At 39.3% G+C, this 20,522-nt stretch overlaps 2 protein-coding genes across 2 annotated transcripts; one reads left to right on the top strand and one right to left on the bottom strand.

Annotated features, from left to right (window-relative positions):
• Positions 1 to 629: 629 nt before the first annotated feature.
• LOC146320193 (uncharacterized) lies at positions 630 to 3,738 on the top strand. The gene is made up of 2 exons (XM_084728376.1): positions 630 to 1,480; positions 2,888 to 3,738. The coding sequence occupies exon 1, from the start codon at positions 1,151 to 1,153 to the stop codon at positions 1,451 to 1,453; it is 303 nt and encodes a 100-aa protein (XP_084584502.1). The 5' UTR covers positions 630 to 1,150; the 3' UTR covers positions 1,454 to 1,480; positions 2,888 to 3,738.
• Positions 3,739 to 4,595: 857 nt separating this feature from the next.
• Positions 4,596 to 20,512, bottom strand: rnft2 (ring finger protein, transmembrane 2). The gene is made up of 10 exons (XM_084728373.1): positions 19,842 to 20,512; positions 19,631 to 19,708; positions 18,157 to 18,671; positions 17,957 to 18,033; positions 16,323 to 16,423; positions 15,843 to 15,996; positions 10,202 to 10,351; positions 6,844 to 6,909; positions 6,588 to 6,689; positions 4,596 to 4,889 (listed from the first exon to the last, which is right to left on the bottom strand). The coding sequence occupies exons 2-10, from the start codon at positions 19,675 to 19,677 to the stop codon at positions 4,755 to 4,757; spliced, it is 1,347 nt and encodes a 448-aa protein (XP_084584499.1). The 5' UTR covers positions 19,678 to 19,708; positions 19,842 to 20,512; the 3' UTR covers positions 4,596 to 4,754.
• Between the last annotated feature and the right edge of the window lie 10 nt (positions 20,513 to 20,522).

Genomic DNA, 20,522 nt, shown 5'->3' with positions numbered 1-20,522 from the left:
GACAATAAAACAAGAGAATAGAGCCCAGTCAATATATTGGTTGATATTATCGACCTGTCTAAGCTCCATTGGTTTGTATCGGTTTTGGCTTACATGCTGTCTAATATGCATGGATATGAAAACTTTTTTTTGTTAGCTTTATAAGCAACATTTATGCTTGATCCTAATTTACTCAATTCAGGTTTAATACATGCATATACTTCATTTGGACAATAATGTTTATTGTAAAATATCCTGCTTCCATCGCATATCTTTGTCATAAGTGCTAACCACTTTTGACAAATCAATGTATAAAGATTTATATATTAGGACCAGACCATTACTGGATTTTGGGGGCCAATACCAATATTAGAGGATTAAAAAAATCAGATATCAATATATTGGCCAACATTCTTTATACAGAATACAATATACAGAATATAGAATATATATGATAAAGTAAACACTGATTTTGTGTAATGATCCCTCAAAAAATGGCCAACGCTTGTGACAAATGTAATGGAGACAGGATGTTTTACAATTTAACAATAAGCTAAAATAAACATATTTAATAAACCTGAATGCTGCCTATAAACCTAACAAATAAAAACAATCTCCATTCTGTTCTGTTTAAATAAAAGTTTTTATATTGGCACATATCAAATAACATATGCCAATACTGATATAGACAGATATAGGTGTGATAGGTCAATATTTTAATGATAATATTGGTCAGGCTCTAGTATATATTCTATATTCTATATAGTGTATTCTGTATTAAGAATTTCAACTGAATTCACTACATAAACATATTTTTTTTTCCTATTCACCGATATCAAACATCCCCAAAAGTCCAGTATCGGTCTTCAAGAGAACACAATGTCCCAGAACACCCTGTAACAAAAGACTCCTCAGATCAAAGCAGTCAGGAGAGATTCAAGAGTTAACCATTGCCTGTCTCTTTTGGGAAAAGATGATGTAAACCCCACACATACACCATGTGACACTGTAATGAATAATACAGTAGAGAGGGAGGGAGAGAAAGGGGAGAGAAAAGGGGGGACGCAGACAAACACAGTTAAGGTTTGATGAGAGGAGAGAAGGAGGCTCACATATCTTCAACACTTAAAAGAGAGAAGCAGGCTGCTTGTTGTGTCTGCCAGAGAAGAAGATGTGCTGGCTGCCGATAGACCAGCCCCTGCTCCTGCCCGGTGACTCCACCTGCAGCTCGCGCAGACCCTCGCCCTGCTCCGCGGCTCAGCTGCTCGCCTCCCGCCTGCGGAGGATCGGAGACCAGCTGGAGACAAACAGCTGGAAGGCGGCCGGGGACACGGACAGCCGCTTCAGCTGCGGGGACAGAGAAGGGACGAAGGCCGTGACCGGGAGAGGACACCTGAAGAAGAGCTTCAGCTTTCTGTACGCCGCCATACACTTAACCGTGCTCGTGCTGGTGGCCGCCAGGCGACACCTGTAGGGCGCGAGGCGGCAACAGCAGCAACAGGTGAGTAAACAGCAGTGTGACGTCACCTTCTCTTCAGTATTTAATTTGAGTTAACTATGATCTCCAGCTGTTATAAAGAAAAATATATTAGTTTATGAACAAAAATATATTTCTGGAAATGTCTGTGGAAACATGTTTAACACAAAAGAAGTTAAAAATTAATTTGAACATTTGGCTGCATGAGGTTAATTTCACACAAGAATATTAGTAGGATATTGGTATTAGAATAAAATAAAAAGTAAAATAGTGAAGTTCCTTATTTTTTTTTCCATGTTAAACATTTTTCGGTGGAGGTTTTCCTTACTCTTCACTGTGCAGACTGTAAAGCCTCCAGAGACAAATTGTGATCAAATTTGACTTGACTTAAAGTAAATTGCAGGCAAATTAGGTTGAGACAAAAACTACAAGTTTTCTTGGTCTTTCACATTATTGGATAAACTGAAAAATGTGTAATGGTGTAAAATAGAAATGCTCTTAAAAGTTTGGAACACAACACTGAAAGCAAATTATCAGGAGGAAACATCAGACATATGTCATAAAATCACACTTAATTTAATGTAACTTAAAGCACAAATTGGGATATTTAATCAACTGTTTTAGCCTACAAAACAGGTGGTTTAAATTGCTTTAATTTTTAGTTCTTTCTGTCTTTCAGTTTGTTGGATATTTTTTTAAAAGTGTAAATGTGTAAAATAAAAGTGTTTTATAACCTCTTACAAGTTTGGAAAAGTTTCCACTGAAAGCTGTATACTTGTATTAGGGAAAATACCAGACAAACGTCTTACACTTAATTTAAGGTAAGGTGAGCCACGGTTGCCGTAAGAATTAAGATATTTAACCACCTGTTTTAGTATGCAAACAGTTTTATTTTATTTACAATTGTTAAGCATTAAGTTGTAATGGAGCCCTGTAAGAAGGCTAACTTAGGCTAAATTTATTGTCACTCAAAAACACATTAACATTTGTCACTTTTATGTTACATTTTAGCATAAAAAATAGTTGCTCATGTTAGACTAATAATTATTGTGTGTCGCTTGTTTTTTCATATTATTACTATAAAGGCAGCCATATGTGTGCAGCATTTGAGTCTGGGACAGATTTCCCTCCGGAAGCGCAGGCTGGATGGGTTAAATTCGCATTTAATGAGGAATAAATTCTTTAAATTGAGGTTTTCGTCCGCCATTCATTCGTTTTATTCGTCTGCTGTCCATCGTCAATTATTCTGGATTCGCACGTACTCTCGGCCAGCTGACGTGAGGTTTCTGTTGAAAAACGGTATTGCATCATTCTGTGAAAAGTGAAAAAGAGGAAACGTGTTTACACCATTATGAACTTTTTTTTTTTTTAATGAACACTTACTTTAAGATGCTTCATATAAATTAATTGCATATATTATATCTTACACAGATGGTGCCTTTGGGACCACGCATGAGGAGCGGGCTCACATCATTTGCACTAAGAGCAGGAGGGATGCAGGAGAGTCGGAGGATGCGGTCCATGCAGAAGGTGTGACCGACAGAAGAGGAGGAAGGGAGCGGGGTTAGATGTGTGTGACCGGGTCGGGACTTTCTTTTGTCTGACTGAAGGCTTTTGCTCAGGCTCGATGTGGATGCACTACGACGAGTTTCATAACGAGCTGACACACTGAACTCCAGCAGCCCTGCAGTCAGTCGTCCTGCCCCTTGCGTGACTCTCAGATTCAGTCATCCCAGTTACAAAACGGTGATGTAATCCTCCCCTGGTACAGTGGAGGGAAAAGCTTACTAATAGGACTGCTTTGAATTTTCACCTCCCACTATGTGAGTGCATACAAAGGGGTTAAACTGATTAGACCTTAAATAGTGCAGCAATCCTGAAAAATGCTCAAACAGATCTGTTTATGAGCTTCATAATGCACTGTACTTTTTTACATAAGCTATACTGTAAGTGTAAACATGTCAATAATGAATGAAGAGGATGGATGTTTTTATAGATGTTTTCTACAGTGTTTAGATGATGTTTACACATCCTCCTGTGCTTTAGCATTATCTGTTGGGGGCAGTGTTAATAAGTGGCTTTTTAATCATACACAAGATGCAGGACCTGTGCATAGGAAGCTATGCTGTTAATGCTGTCTGTGATATAAGCTTTTTCTTATATATCAAGTGTAATGTGAGCAGAATTCCTGAAACTGTCTTTTATAAAGTGTGTGCTATTTATACTAATTAAATATTTCATATGGATTTTTAGCAGTTAAAATAAAATCTTTCTGAAATAAATTCTTTGCAGGTGTCATTATAGTTAGACAAGAAATAGGCTTGAGAAGTGAGCTAAAGTGCTTTAATATTAAACTGAAATCATCTGCACTGCAAAGCACCTTGCATTAAAATCATACAGACTGTTATGCAACCAAAGAAGGAACTTCTCTGCAGAAAATGAGTCATATTAACAATGTTCATAGGAAAGAATGATGAATTGCAACATGGATGATTATCAGACATGAACTCTCACTGGTCAATGAAATGCACCACACTTATTACAAATCTACAAAATCGAATCATTATGCGTCCTGTCTGGCACCATTAACAATTACACTATGTACTGTTAACGTTCTTGGTAATGAAAGGTCTCACACTAACTTACGTTCATTACTCAACATCTAAATAACCACACCATTACTTTTTTAACCTACAAACAGCTCAACGATTGTACTTATTTTCTACTTAAGCTCATCTGAGACACTTTTTGTTCCCGTTTTCAAATAAATATTGCACAACTTAAAACTAAATAAAAAATGTTTAAATATCAATTGCAAAATATAAACAATATTGACAGACATGACAAAATCATAAAGAATACAAAAAAAGTGTGTGAATGCTGTGACTTTACATTATCAGCACACTAACATTCTTTTATAATTTGTTTGGTGTAAAATCAAACATTGTTCACAGTTTACAACAGTGGTTAAATCTAAATGTACACAAAACATGACTGTGGCCATAACTGTATGACAACAGCGCAATTATAAAACTGTCAATAGTCCAGCTTTATGTTTTCTCTTAAGTGATACCGTGTTGATAATTTGGTTTGTGCATGTGGCCTCTACCATCAGCAACATCTGACTGATGACTGTGATTTACACATGTTCTGTTCCGGTCTTTTCAAATGTCTCCAAAATTGAAGTCCCCTGCCTATTGTGTGCTAAGACAAACAGAGAAACATGACACACCACTGTCTAACTTGCATTACGGCACAATCGCATCTTTCCGCGTGCATAATGACATGTTGTCAGAGCTCAGTAGATCTGGAAGTGAGCCGAGGTGGTGCCGTCCTTCCAGCATCGCAGGGTCTCAATGACCGTAGAGCGACACAGCGGGCATGTCCTCTCCCGGTCGAACCACAGACACAGGCACTCCTCGCAGAACACGTGCTGCAGAAGAACATGATGTACAGTACTTGCACATGTTTCCTTTTTCATAGAGAATGCTAACTAACATACCTCTCTATAATCTGATAAACAAGGTTTTTAATTTTCTTTATAGCCTTTATTGAATAAACATAAGAGGCAGTTAAAGATCGACCCTGCTCAAACATCTTGTCTCTCTCTCTTTCACATGTATACTTAAAAGCAACCAAAAACCAACTGAAAACACAACCCAATTCCAAACAACCTGTCAACATGTGTTCAACTGGATACAGTACAGAGACAAGATATTTAATGTGCAAACAGACAAACTTCATTGGTTTTTTTTTATAAATATACAGTCATTCTGAATTTGATGCCTGCAACATGTTCCAACAAACAGGAGCATGTTCACCCCTGTGTTTTATCACACAGAGAAACTGCTGAAGTTTTCAAAGCAAAAAATTGTCTTCCCTGTCCTAGCTTGATATTCGACTTTAGCTGCTCAACAGTCCAAGGTGTCTGTTACCTTATTTTGCACTTCATAAACCGCCAAACACTTTCAGTGGAAGACAGGTGTGGACTGCAGACAGGCCAGTCTAGTACTCAAACTCTTTTACTTTTACTTTTTATTGTCTGGATAGCAGCATTATAGCAGATAGCAGAATAATTCCACAACTTTCCCAGTCTTTTGTTGCCCCTGTCCCAACCTTGTGAATATGTTAAAGGCATCACATTCAGAATGACTGTATATGTAGAAAAAACAATAAATTTTAGCAGTTTGAACATCTTGTCTTAGTACTGTATTCAACTGAATAAAAGTTGAAAAGGATTTGCAAATTACTGCATTCTGTTTTTATTTGTTTAACACAACAGCTGAAGATTTTTTTTTTTTTAAATGGGGGTTCTTCTTCACAACTTTCAGTGGACTGACTTCACACTCTGCTGCAGTGACAGTGTATGTACTTCAGGGTGTGTCAGTGCACCATGACGTTACTGTTAGGTGCGGTTACAGGTGCAGCTCAGTACACTTCTGACTACACCCAACCAGACCCATCAGTATTGCTTGCTGAGGTCAGAGGTTCACCAGACTTCAAACTTTCACCCAGAGAGGGCAGTAAACACTGCCTTTCAGCCTAGTTTCTCTGATGCTTTTAATCAATTTATTCATGTATTAGATTTCTGCTGAAATATGATATTCTGATATTTTCCAAGTAATTTTGGCCAACTGCTGTTATGAATTTGCACATGTGGACATAAAATACAATGCTTTTCAACATGTATACATTCACTTGGCAAAATAAGAAAATTACTGCTTTTTTTCCACTGGTGCCTGTTTATCTTTCTTCTTCAAAATCTCAACAGAATGATAAGGATGACAGCTTTTAAGATGAGAAATTAAATTTGTAGCGTTGAAAGAATGTAATTTGGCTGCTCCTTGCATGACCCACACTGAGTAATCATTATAAATGGCAACTTTGCTATCTGTTTCAGACGCTTCAAAAAACCACACATCAGACATACATGCACATAATTACGGTATCAATTTATCCGCCTGTCATTATCAGCAGAAATATTTATCTTGGGCTGATACCAATGTTTCATTTTAAAGCCTTTATCAGCAGACACAGATGACAAGCTGATGTTACTGTACATCCCTAATTTATATATATTTTTTAACTAGCTAGCGTCCTCTAGCTTCTAACAAGCTAACCGGGTCCTTACCTGACACAGGAGGGCTACAGGGTCTCTGAAATCAGCCTGACAAATAGCACAGACATCACCCGCCTCGCTGCACTGCTGACTGCCTGCCCTCACGCCATAACTCTGGAAGAGACAAAAAAAAAAAAAAAAAAAAGGTAAAATATAAAGGATTATACTCTTTTATTTATTTATTTATTTATTTATTTTGAACTGATGCTGCAAAAACACAAAGTTGAACATATCATGATAAATGAAAAGAGTGAAGTCTGAATCTGACCTGGGAGCTGCAGAGCATGACCAAAGCCTTGCGTATGGCAGAAACACGTCCACAGATGTCAAAGGACTGCAAAACAATAAAGATGAAGCACAATTATTTTTCTTTATGAGAACAGCTTACAGTCTTCCTATGTGAAGCGATTCTGACTGTCCTTTACTCTTAACTAGATGTTTGTTAACAAGACTAAGTCTGTAACCATGGTAGCAGCTCTCTGAGGCTCTGTTCAGGCACAGTGGTGCTTTGAGTAAAAAACTAGCATCATCATGCTGCCAATGCTACCATCATGATGTTTAACAGGTTTAGCACGTGCATTACAGTGAATGTAAATAAAGATGCTGCATCTCCACTTCCTCCCATTGTACAAAACTGAAGCCAAAATATTCCAAATGCAAGCACGGACATCTTGAGCTGTTAATGTCATTTGGAGTTAAAGCCTTCACAGTTGTGATCAAGGTTGGAGCCAAGGTACTGAGTTCCCCAAGTTCAGCCAATTCGATCATGAGCAGAGCTCAGCTGTCAATCATGGTGTGAATCCCCCTTCAAATGGCATCAAATAGCTAATTAATACCAAACTGATCAGAAAAATTAGCACTTGAACAAACATCATCGTGACAAGGAGAACTTAAATTGACCATCTTTGGGAAAAATGTAGTTGACATGTACTTTGATGTTTTGGTTTGGCCCATGTTCCAGGTTCTGCTAACACGGACGGGCAGGATTTTTCATTTGTACTGCAGCCAACCACCAGGAGGCAGTCAAGTTGCTTTGGCTTCACTTTTGGTAGCTGTCACACTGTCCATTTCTAAGATATGTCAATGGGCCATCACATTAGTGTTAACTAATTAGCTCTGAGAATAAAGTGCAGCCGAGGCTGATGGGAATGCAGGTAAATACTGGACATTTTAGACCTGATGATGGCACTTGATGAAAAGTTACTACAGTTCATCCTGAGGAGACCATGAAGAACAACTGTGCCAAATGTCACAGAAATCCATCCAGTGGCTGTTGAAACATTTTGCTCAAAATCACAAATGTCACATTCTTCACTTGAGCAAAAGTCAGGAGATCACCAAAGTCATGTGGATCTGGAGACGATGACTGACTGTATAAAATCCTAAGGCAATCCACCCAGTAGTTGCTAAGATATTTCACTGCAGTCAAAAGTGGTGGAACACCCTGACCACAAACTGACAGATTAATACTGAACTGTTTATAATGGCAAACATTTATGTATCTAAACACCAACAAGGTAGCACTTTCTCTGCAGAAAATGCACTTGCCAATTTGTGCAGTTTTTGCTGATTACACATTTTTTATTTCTATTTCCAGGTCGTAAGGTTCAAACATCCAAGTTTTTGTTCTCAGGCCAGGTTCTTTAAACTTTATCTGACTGATGGACCCCATGTGACACAATAGCATGACAAGAGTGAATCAACAACCGATGCACATCATGCACATCAGCATGCTCTAACACTGTCCCACTGCTAATATGGCCTGATCCTGGAAAACACCTGCTGCACGTCAGTAAACACACCCAGGAAAGTGTCCACCCAATTCAGCTGAACAAGCTCATCATTGACAACTACATACAGTGAATCACTGGCGTATTAAAAGCAGTCTGGACTATAATTGTCAACATACATTACACAACACATGACAGTGACAACCTTCTTCTGTAAATAATTCATCATTGCATCATTCCAATGCAATTCCACACAGTTTCACTATTTCAGCTTCCCATGCGATTTCGTGACAGACTAAAACTGACTCACAGCTTTAAGAATATACTTATCCAGAACTGTTTTCAAGTTCCCTCACGTAAATTTTGAGTAACCGCCCGTTTTGCCCTGTAACTGTGGATTTCTCTCTTTCACTCTTCTCCTTCAACAGGTCCTACAACCGATGTGACTTCTCTTTTCAAAATGCATCCTTATTCCAGAACCATTGCTATTTATTTGATGCCCCATAACAAACTGCGTTTTAAATCCAGCTGCAAATTTATTTCTAATCTATATGAAGAATAATGATGACCAGTGAAAAGCGTAATTGGATGGTTACTACTTTTTCTTTGAGAACCATAACCAGCTGTACTTATAATGGTACTCACGGAAAACTGATAGCTGGCCTTCTATTAACTTTGTAGATACCCTTTAATGAGTTCTTTTTTTTTTTTACTATGTACACATGGACAGGGATAGAGTCTACAGCCATATTAGCAGCTCTGTGAGGCTGTGGTAAAGGCCATAATATGTACCATTTCTGCATTAAAATGCCTAAAAATGCTGGACATGTGTTCTATATTTAGTTGAGTTGTGTACTTACATTATCCGAAATCTTTCCAACACTATTCAAATGCAGAGAGCTCTGAAATTTATTTAAGGCAACAGTTCATTTCCTGCTAGCTGTTGCTGGCTAGTTGGCATAACTTACCAGAAAACACGGGATACATCGGATACATAACGTGAATAAGACTTCGTCCATGAACATGATTTCTGCCTGAGCCATGTCAATTAAACTTTCATCAGCTGTTTCTTTAAAAGTGAAAACAACTCCTTTGATACCAGAATACTTCATGACGTCAACAAACAACATCTTTTGTTATTTTTTTAATGTGAGACAGCAGAGCATTTTATTTAAAACTACAGGGGAAAAAAAATCAGGGGATCACCAAAGTCACAACGATTAATCTTCTCGGAACCAGGAATGCCCACACAAAGTCCCATGGCAAGCAGTTCAATAGCTGTCGACACATTTTCAGTCTGGACCACAGTGTTGGACCAGCCGACTGAGTGAGCAGCTGACACTGCCATTCCTATAGCCACACCGCAAGCACCATCTGTTGTCAGACCCTTGTACATTTTATTAATGACTACTTTCAATCAGTGCTTGAAATTGAGGATGTCCCGTTGTCACAAGGACACAAAGTGGAACACAAAGTTATGGTGTCTCGGACACAATACCAATACAGAGAAACTTCAAACATTACATAAACATTGACGCAAATTTCCACATAAGGTAAAATGACCACATCAGCTCGGTATTTAATGGTCAGTCGTGTAGGTAACCATGTAGGCTACAACGTATTGTACTTGTCTTAAGGAAAGGTCTAATGAGCAGCAATTTCAAAAGAAATGATTTGGGACAATTGCTATAAACTGTATTGTAAAGTTTTGGAGAACTGAAAATAGAATTCAGGACAGTTGCTGGACCAGTTTATTTTGAGCCCTGCTTGCAGTGCTTCTGGTGAAGAAATAAAAATTTAGTGTACTCTATATCTGCACTAATAAGAAATCTACAAAATAAAGTACAACAACAATATTCATCTTTGCTAAATATTTTGCTACCGGGCCCTGATTACCTTGCAAAGGCTGTAGATGATGATGAGTGTGGCTCCCAGGAAGTAACTGTTGGAGGGGTCTTCTCCCATGATGTACTTGTACCACAGCTGGATAGGCACCAGGGCCCGAAACAGCTGGCTCAGCTCCTCGATCAGCAGGTAAAACTTGCCCTGGACAAACATACAAAATTAGAAACTACAAACCACAATTCTTAAAAGGGATGCTGTATAAAACATAAATTAAAACATAATACAATGATTTCCAAATACTTATCTACCTATAATCAATTGAATACAGTCCACTTGGATGCCTGCAACATGTTCCAAAAACATTGGGATAGGGGCATATTTTCCACTCTGCAACATCGCTTTTTCCTTTAACAACACTCAGTAACTGTTTGGGAACGAAGTCCTGAAAGCTGAAGCCCTAATCCTGCTTGATATACGACTGTCTGGGGTCTTAGTTGTTGTATTCTGCACTTCATTACCCACCACACATTTTCAAGAGGAGTCAGGTCTGGACTGCGGGCAGGTCAATCTAGTACCCGCACTCTTTTACTCTTTTCCTACAAAGCCACGCTGTTGTAACACATGCAGAATGTGTCTTGACATTGTCTGAAATAAGCAGCAACATCTCTGAAAACGACTCTGTCTGGATGGCAGCATATGTTGCTCCAAAATCTATATGTACCTTACACCATTAATGGGGCTCATCATGCCATTGGCACCAACAGACACCCATACCATCACAGATGCTGGCTTTTGAAGTTACCAGTTATAACAATCTGAATCCTTTTCCTCTTTAGCCCAAACGACTCACTGTCCATGATTTCTGAAAACAATTTGAAATGTGGACTCGTCAGACCACAGCACACTTTTCCACTGTCCGTCAGATGAGTTTGGGCCCAGAGAAGTCAGCAGCATTTCTGGATGTTGTTGATATATGGCTTTCACTTTGCATCGTAGAGTCTTAACTTGAGTTAATTTTAACTGTCAGTGTGTCCTCTTAATATTTTGCTATTTTGATTGGCAGTGTTTTTGAAGACAAAACAACAAAAGAAAATGGACCTTAAACCAATGGAAAAAATAGTAAATTGAGACAATATGTATTCTTTCTTTGATCCACTCACTAACTGTCTAAAAAGCAGAAAGAGCTCAACAGCTTCGGGGCACTCTTCTATCTAGTCAAGAGCAGTGCGGTATTAAAAGCTTAAAACAGCATGCCTCCAGCCCAAACATGGCTGCTGTCCAGAGCTCCGCAGTTTCACAGCAGTACAGGCAATTTCCCCACACTGCAAGGGAAACTGGCAGCGACTCTTTCCACCTGCTACCCAGTGCCCACATTAAACCCAGCCCTACGGGGGCTCGCTAGCTGCCTTTAAAAGGACCTCCCCTCCCCTAAATAATCACAGAGAAGAAATGAACTTCTGACTAAAAAATCCACATTAAGTGAACTGAGGACGTTCAAAAACGGAGGCGACCAAAATGAAGGCAGGCTTGATTCCCCGATGGCCCCTGTGGCATCCCAGCTTGCATAATGACTTCCTGGATGCTAGATGACAAAGATTGATGACTGCGGGTGAAGAGCCACAAGCAGCCAGGTTGGTAGGGGAGGAAGACCTCTGCCAGTGGCTAATTCATCTTCCTTATTGTCCCCTCAGCCTCGTATCCCACAGTGCCCATCACGCCCACGCTAAAACTGTCAAATCTAAACTTTGGACGGAAGCCAAAGAGTTTGAGTAAGCCCCACTGCAGGCCTTGTTTGAGTAGTTTCCTGCTTGGTTTTATTACTTTGTCTGATCTGTTTATCCACTCCACAGTTGCACATGGAAATACATAACTTCACATTTTAATCTATAAAACTGCTTATATTTTTATTTGTTTACTTTGGGGGTAAGTGGAGAGGGGATTATATTTGGTTTTAAAATGTTCTGCTTCAATTTGTTTTTCTGCTGCATTATCCAGAACTGATGGGGCCAATACTGTCACATCTTTTTCTATGGACTGTCTATTAAAGTTTGCTATAAACAAACACAAGTTAAAGGTAAGAATGCAGCAAACTTGTTAGAGGAAGGTTAAAGCTACAACAAGGAACTTTCATTATTAGTAGATTTGAGGCCCCTGTGGTCAAAAGCAGTGTTTCTACTGTCATAACCAGAAAATGACACCAAACATAAAATTATCTTAAAAAAAAATCTCTTCCTGCGTCTTTTAAGTGGCTAAGGTAAAACTTACGGTAACTTTGGCTGAGAAAAAGCACAGGCAGAAGAACTGTATAGAAATAGCTCATCTTCTCTCAGATGGTCTCATCAACTTATGTAGGTCCTATATTAAATTGTCACTGTTTCATAATTAGTTAAAAATTCCAAGTAGTACTTGTAAAAAAAATATTTATGGAACGTAACAGATGCAATTTAACCTGACATTAATTACACAATTAATCATGTCACTGACACAAGTGCCACACAGTCACTGGCTACACAATATGTTCCCTTTTTCTGTTTTATATCTCAAAGTAAAACATGCAGGATTTATCAGCTGCTGTTTCCCCTCTTACCCAGCTCAACAATGAGAGAGAAAAAGCCACAGTGACTGAGAGAGCTCGAGAGTGGATGAAGTGAAGGAGTGGTGTTAGCAAGAACAAAGCAGTGAATGTGAGAAATAAAACATTATTTTCTCATTCTTTCGCAGCGTTTATGTCCTGAAACATAAATTAGCAGGCACACATGTCTGTGAATGCTTGTGTGAATGCAGCCAGAATGACCCTCATTCTGCTCCGCCTGTGTGTGCCTGTATACGTTTGTATACATATTTGCCTGCAGCTCTCACAAAAAGAGAGCAGAGGAAAGAGACATAGCGATGTAACTGTCGGTCGATATGTTTTTAGACTTCCAACCTCACAGCTCACACACTTTAATTGGCTGGGGGCTACCTGCCACTGCCCAAAAGCTGATGCCCAGGTGCATCTGGGACACAACAAAATAGGAAACAAGAAGAAAATACAGGCATAAGGGAGAGTCCAAGCAGATATAGCCATCACCACACACCTCTTGTGGGTCATAAGTGATGATTTAGAGGGATAAAGTTTAAGTGAGTCTATACATTTTTTTAGTGAAAATCCTGCATAGTATGCCTTTAATATATTTGTGTTTTGGATTAACAACCCTAATGTCACCTTGGACTCTCAGAGCACTTTGACAGTTTAGAAAGAATCATTGAATAAACCAGAAATTTTAGTTAAAATATAAAAATTAATCATTATGGGTTGCTCTGTCAAGTGATGCTCCTGTTGCACCATTTCCCTCAGCTGCAGAAAGTCTTCTACATTAAATCTTGCTGGAGGCCAACAAAACAGACATGTGGAGCAACACCAACAGAGCAAAAAATAAACCGCAGATCGATATTAGGAAGACCAAATTTAGGAACCACTGCATGTGCCAAAAGACTCCAGAGAACCTCTTACACAACAATAAAAAAAATACTGACACACTTAAGACTTGGCCACAATTAATAGGATTTATACACATTCAGCAGATATGAGCCCTATAAGATTTTAAAACAAAACTGTCATGGAACTTATGCATACGTGCCTGCTATCACTTGTGCAGACTTGCGCTGACTGCGGTGATTATGTTGCATCATTAGTGTATCCGTGGCTGGATGCAGTAATGAAGCAGACAGGCTGATTACGTGACTTCATGGACTTCAGATTAGACTATACTGCTTTGACTTTATGAACTAGTTGAAGGCAGTTATGATACAATCTGGGATTCCCTAAAACTCAACATGTGCCTCATCAAAGCTGTCGAATTCTGTCTGTTTGCGTAGCGTGTCTGTCTGCATGTGTTTGTGTGTGTGTGTGTGTGTGTGTGTGTGTGTGTGTGTGTGTGTGTGTGTGTGTGTGTGTGTGTGTGTGTGTGAGTAGAGGGTACAGGTAATGGTCCAGCTCCAGGGAGGGATGACCTCACCCGTGCAATCCCCCTTGAGGGTAAATGAGCTCAGTTGCTGGCTGCCGTGGTTCTGATAGGCCTGTAGGTCTGTTTATCAGTGGAAAATTTAATCCTAATACTTTGTAAACCCCTCCTCCTCGTCCCAACATCTAACACACAAACACACACCAGGAATATGTGCTGCACCTGTATGAAAATCAAACTCTGTCTGTGTGTCTGTTTGCAGTCATATTCTGTTGCCGCGGGCCAGACTAACCACGCACACAGACACCCACACACACAGGCTCACCTAAGGAGCGCCGTTTAAAACCTTATGAATACAAAACAGTTTCACACTGTGACCCTTTAGCACTTTCAGCACTCGGCGGAGCGTTTCATCATAGTTCAGAAAATTGTTGATCATTTTTTAAAATGATTAACCCAATTTCAGTTTCAGTGAACTTCCTGTGACTCAATGAGCGTCTACACTATGTTATGGAGAAGCATGAATATGGCAGTTTGACAGGAAGTCAGATTAGATGTCTTTTACATGAGTGATACGAGATTGTCTACACGCTCAGTGGTGTGGTTAAAAGGACAAATCCTCCCCTGCATTAATGAGACATACAGACGCTTTTACAGGCACATGACACTAACAAATTTGGGTTAGTTAGGTTTTAAACCAAGCCCTAAGTTGAACTAAATCTCCATTTGGACTTTATTTTTCTGTCTGGGGATTATATGCACAAAAGTCTGACATGAACTGGTTGGGCAAAAAGCTACAAGTACTTATTGCAGTTAGGGTAAACATCAAATGCATATAATTAGAGATGCAATTAGCAAGTATATTCATTATGAATCAATATAATTGTTATATAAATTGTTTAAATATTACTTTATTTTAAAATATCAATAAAGTCACTAGAGCTGCAACTAAATTTTTTTCATTGTCGATTATTTAATCGATTATTTTCTTGATTAATCAATTAGCTGAATGGTCTACAAAATGTTGATCAGTGTTTCCCATAGCCCAAGAGGATGTCCTCAAATGTCTTGTTTTGTCCACAACCAAAAGATATTCAGTTTACTGTCATAGAATAACGAAGAAAGCAGAAAATATTGACATCTAAGAAACTGGAATTAGAGAATTTTGAGATTTCTTTCTTTAAAAAAATTACTCAACTAAAATTATTCAAACCGAGTGAGATAAGCATAGTGTATTTGATAGGAGATGGTAGTTTGGCTTGTTGAACTGACACCAAATCTTCCGAAAGTTTGGCTATACAAGGCAGCTGCAAATCCTCACATAAGAGGATCTTGAACAGCTATTTTTTTATTTTTGCTTTATGATTTAAAATTATGAAAAAAATCTAAAAACCAAAATGACTAATCAATCAGTCATGTCAATACTAAACACAGTGATGGCAAATAAGAATTAGAATGCCATTATAATTGTAAATTGAGATCATTACATGCATGGTTACTGATAAGAGCTGCGAAATTAAGTCAATAAATCAATTTGTTGGTGGAAAGAAAATTAACTGATAACTATTTTGAGAATCATTTCAGCATTAATCTAAATGAAAACTGATGTTAGTTGCAGCCATAGTAACAGGTTATCACTTTATTTAAGTGTAAGTGTGTCCTATGAAAAAGACTACAATGTCAGTTAATAAAAGTCACATTTTCTGTAGATGTCCTAAGGGTCGTTGGAATAAATGTGGATTTCTTACCCTGGATTTGAAGGCCAGGAGAATTTTAGGCAAAAAGAGGACAAGGCATTTCAGGCCGATGGTGAAGTACTTGAGGACAAAGTCGGTGATGCCCACGACCCAGATCAGATCAAAGAAGTCAAAGCTGTTGAGGTTGGGCTTGGCAAATATGAGGCTGGAAATAAAAGAAAACATCTAGATGAGTTGTTACAGGGAGGTCTGGTGTTTTCACTCAGGACGGTAGAATGACAAGCGACAGCGAGGCAAATGTTAAACAAAATATGGGAAACTCTCTGAGAACAAAGTAATCAAAAAATAACACAAAATACTCACAGGACAAGACCAGACAAGAACGGGAACAATCCTAAAGGAAATGGAAGTAAAAAATAAAATGGCTTACACCACACAAAATGAATGGAAAAACCAAAATATACAAAGAGAACATAAGATGGCAGGCAAAGAAACACACAGCTAGTATAAAAATACCTGCTCGTACACTACCTGTTGTGCAGCTCCTCATGACTAAATGTGTAGTAGATGTACACTATATTCCCTGCAAGGAACATGACAATCCACAGAGCAACAAATACAGAACGTTCCTCCTGGTAACACAAAAGAGACACACACCGCTATTTTAACAACATTACAAAACATTTCCACACATCTAACATTGTAATTGAATACCAATTATTATTTTTAAAAAGTTGCTGATTGATTGTTGTCACTGTCTGCTTCTTGCTCAACCCTACACTCTTTCAAACCAGACAGCTCATAAAGGGATGAGTGTCAGGCCAGTCACTGACCAAATAAAGGGAGGAAAAGCAAGACGCACGAAATACGGGAGACGCTTTTACACAGAATGATGACTTTGACTTATTCACGATTTACACAAAACCATCAGAGTACATGAAGAAAGACTTCCTGTGTCAGGGTGAAAAGTTTTATCATATAGTTGTAAACAAAGTGACTCAGAGAATAGTGTCAACACAATCTGATTCTGAATTGCAGAAATTGAATTTTGCGTAAAACATTACAGCTGTCAAATTAACAGAACAAGTACAGTATTATTACCTTTCTTAACCATTTAAATAACTGTATATTTTATTCTTATAGTCAACGAATCCCATGAGAAGACAAAACTAACAAAGAATTCATCCCACTACTGTAACAAATATCATCTCTGTATCCAAATCCTGATCTTATTCCTCTATCCAGTGCAATTGTTGTTCAAAAACTATTAAAAACAAATCAACAATCCACAGTTTCACTGCATAATTTGTCCTTCACTGTAGTTCATTTTCGATCAATCAGAGATATACTGTACCACTGCTATAAAAACTCACCAAATGTGTATCAGCTGAAAATAGTTCTCATAAAATGCACTTTTTACTCCTGTTTGAATAACGTTTCCTAAAAACAACAGTGCCCTGCTGTTTTAGAAACTTACTTGGCCTTTACTTAAAAAGATAACCATACTTGCGAGGCATTTTTACAGCAACTTTAGGTAACTGTTCTACCTTAAACTAACAGTGTCAAAATCATTTTGATGGTACAGTGAATTGTAACAGGGTGAATGGTGGCTTTGTCACTCCCTCTCTGCGCCCCGTATGTCTGTTCTTGCATTATGTAACTATGGCATCAGAAGTGTTGCTGTTTATGACACCAAGTCACAAACCACCAACTATGTCATTGACTCTCAGAGTTTCTGATAGACACCAGTCGTAACAGCTAATTGCGGACTGGGCAAGTAGACAATGTAATGTAAAAGGTGAACACAGAAAGAGGGATGAAGGATGCTAATAAGAGATAAGGAGAAAGTTACCAAGCCAGAGGCCACCAGACAACAATAAAATTCAGACTGGCTTTTGATCATTGGTGAGAGCTTCCCAAAATAAGAGGCTGCAAGACAAATGCCAAGCTGCCCTTCTTGCTTTTGACAAGGATTTGTTGACGATAAGAAAAAAATTAGACCAGTCTTATCCTTTAACAACAGCATGTGTGAAAAGCTAAGCCTGAATTTGGTCCAAGACTGTATCAATCTCAGTACTGGTTTGAGCTAACATTGGAAAACATCTGATGCTGTCATTGTTTAAAACCCTGTTTCAGAGAGCAGTGAATATGCTGTAGCGTTTTACCCGTAATGACACTTGGTGCCTAAATGTGGAATTGGCATAGGCGAATGTGCAGGCCATCCCCACACACACAGCAATACCTGCAGGAAAGAGGTGTAACAACATCATTAAACCAGACAAAGCAGACCACATGCTGCTAATCATTCTTTGTAGTGAACTATTAAACACTGTCAGCAGCACTGTTATCCAACAAGTTGGTGTACCTAACTTATGCTGAAAGCAGACTTTAGCCAGCAGAATTAGGATGAAGGGGAAGCCCCTCTGCAGCCACGTGACTACTGCCTTCAGCTCAGACAGTGCTGGGGCCGGGGTGGACGGGTCCTCCTGGGCCTCCTCCCTGGAGCTGTGTCTCTCCGAGGCGGCCGCCGTGGTGGCCTGCTGGAGCAGAGAGGAGGTCCTGTGCTGCAGGGGATGGTGGTGAAGGTGGTGGTGGTGGTGATGGTGGTGCTGGGGTGGCCGAGGGAGAAAGGGTCCGCCCTCCGTGCGGTGGGGGCCCCCCTCTTCTCTGGATGACGCAGTCATCTGGATAAAAACTTCAGGGGGAGAGCCCAGGACTAAGCCGGCTGCCTGGAACTGGGCAGAGGAGACAGAGCCAGAGGGGACACCCACCAGGCCAGAGAAGATCTGCTGGGGTGAAGCAGGCGAGTCGGGCTTCAGACAGTCAAACACACCACCCTCATCCAGGCTGCTCTCTGATCCAAGAGTTTGGCTTCGGCTCCTGAGTGGGGAAAAAAAAGCTGTGCTTTATTTTTCATATCATATATAGTATATCCTTTTATTATGTAGTATTTTATTGTTGTGTTGTAATGTCTGGGTATATGTACATGTAAGGGAGGTTAGTCCACTAAAGGTTAAAGGTCCACTGTCAAAGATTTATTGGCAGAATGAGGCAGAAATGGAATATAATATGCATAAGTACTTTTTATTAGAATATAATCAGCATAAAGTATGTAATTTATTAGTACATTAAAGAGAGAATTGTGTTTTTGTTGCCTTAGAATGAGCAGTTTATATCTAATCTAGCCTTTGTCTCATGATACCAGACAACTGGAGACCAACCAATCATCTTGGGATTTTCATACGCCCCTTACATTTTTTCAAGGACACATCTTACCAGAAACAATGCTCTGTCCCCATTCACGTCAGTAGTAATGGTACATTCCGTTTGAACTAAGAAGTCAGACGCCTCCAGTTGGAAAATTCAACTAGAGCACCAGTTATATCTGTGGATGTCGCTACAGTGTTATGCACAAAATACCACATAATGCTTTGTTATTAAGCACATAAAAGTTTTACCCAACTTGTTGTACTGGAACAAAGTTAACTCGGGTGTGATGTCATTTTCAGCTCTGACTTCCGAGATAAATGAGAAACACCATAAGCACATAGTGTCCCCACCTCAATATGAAGACTTGTGAGAAATATAGACCTTTTTACAGCAACCATTCTGACATGAAATATTTGAGTAAACACAGGTGTTACTAATGATACTAATTAAGGTCCATTCCATTCAGGTCAAACAGAGTCAAGGTGCTGCTAATAGGAATGCAGGCTCACAGGAAAAGACTCTGATACACTAAATGTAACAGGACCTTAATTAGTATCATTGGTAACACCTGTGATTCCCCTGCTATTTATATCAATATGGCTGCCGTGAAGAGGGTCTATTCTTCCCACCTTTCAGAGGGCATGCCATCCGTGTTGCTGCTGTGTCTCCTCTGCATGGCATACTGCTCATCACCACATGGTCCTGCCCTGCAAATGCAAATCAACAACAGAGTCAGACTGACAGAGAGGCCGGCTTGCAGCCTTTACCTTCAGCTGCTCCTGTTTGTGTGTGCTTCATACGTGACATGGTAAAGCTGCTCAGCAATGTAAAAGATTTTACCTGAATGAGTTCAGTGAATTGCCCTTCAGCTCTTGTCATATTTAGTGTCAGGTTAGCTTGATTGATGCTGCTGCAAAAAAAGGGATGCTCTTCTGACCGTCCAGCGGCTCCGCTCTGAAAAACTTCCTGTATCACGTCACCGGGGCGCCTGTCAGCCAATCAGCGTCCTCCTCCCAACCACACCACATCCGTGTTGGAAATTTGTTTTGCTTATGGTGGATGTCAGATTTCGCTGGACAAATATAACAGTAGCTTCTCTGTAGACGTAATGCTTGACTGTACAGAAACGTTTTCTTCAAAAGAGACGGAACTGCGTCATTTAATTGCGTTATAGTATATTAGGTTTTTTTTAGCGTTATTTTCCAGCTTGTCTAAAGACAGAAAGCTAATGCTAACGACAGCTAGCTAGCTGGCTAACAAAGCAGTCTTTTATGATGAAATGCCGTTAGCTTGCATGACCACTAGTTAGTTAACAATTTTGAGCTATTTTAAACCATCATTTATATTTACAGCCATAGTCCGTTTAGCGTAATTGACAGGACGTTGAACCTGCAACATGGGTTAGCTAATGCGGGCACTGACCTCGAAAATAAATCATATTCTGGTACTTACTGTATGCATTCATCCCATTTGCTGTCTGATAAAGCTAGCTAATGTAAGTTTACAGAACCAGTTTTGCTC

The sequence above is a fragment of the Lutjanus erythropterus genome, chromosome 10, assembly GCF_056507025.1.
Source record: "Lutjanus erythropterus isolate fLutEry1 chromosome 10, fLutEry1.hap2, whole genome shotgun sequence".
NCBI lineage: Eukaryota > Metazoa > Chordata > Actinopteri > Lutjaniformes > Lutjanidae > Lutjanus > Lutjanus erythropterus.
Note: the sequence above shows the minus strand (reverse complement) of the source record. Positions and strands in the feature narration are given on the sequence as shown.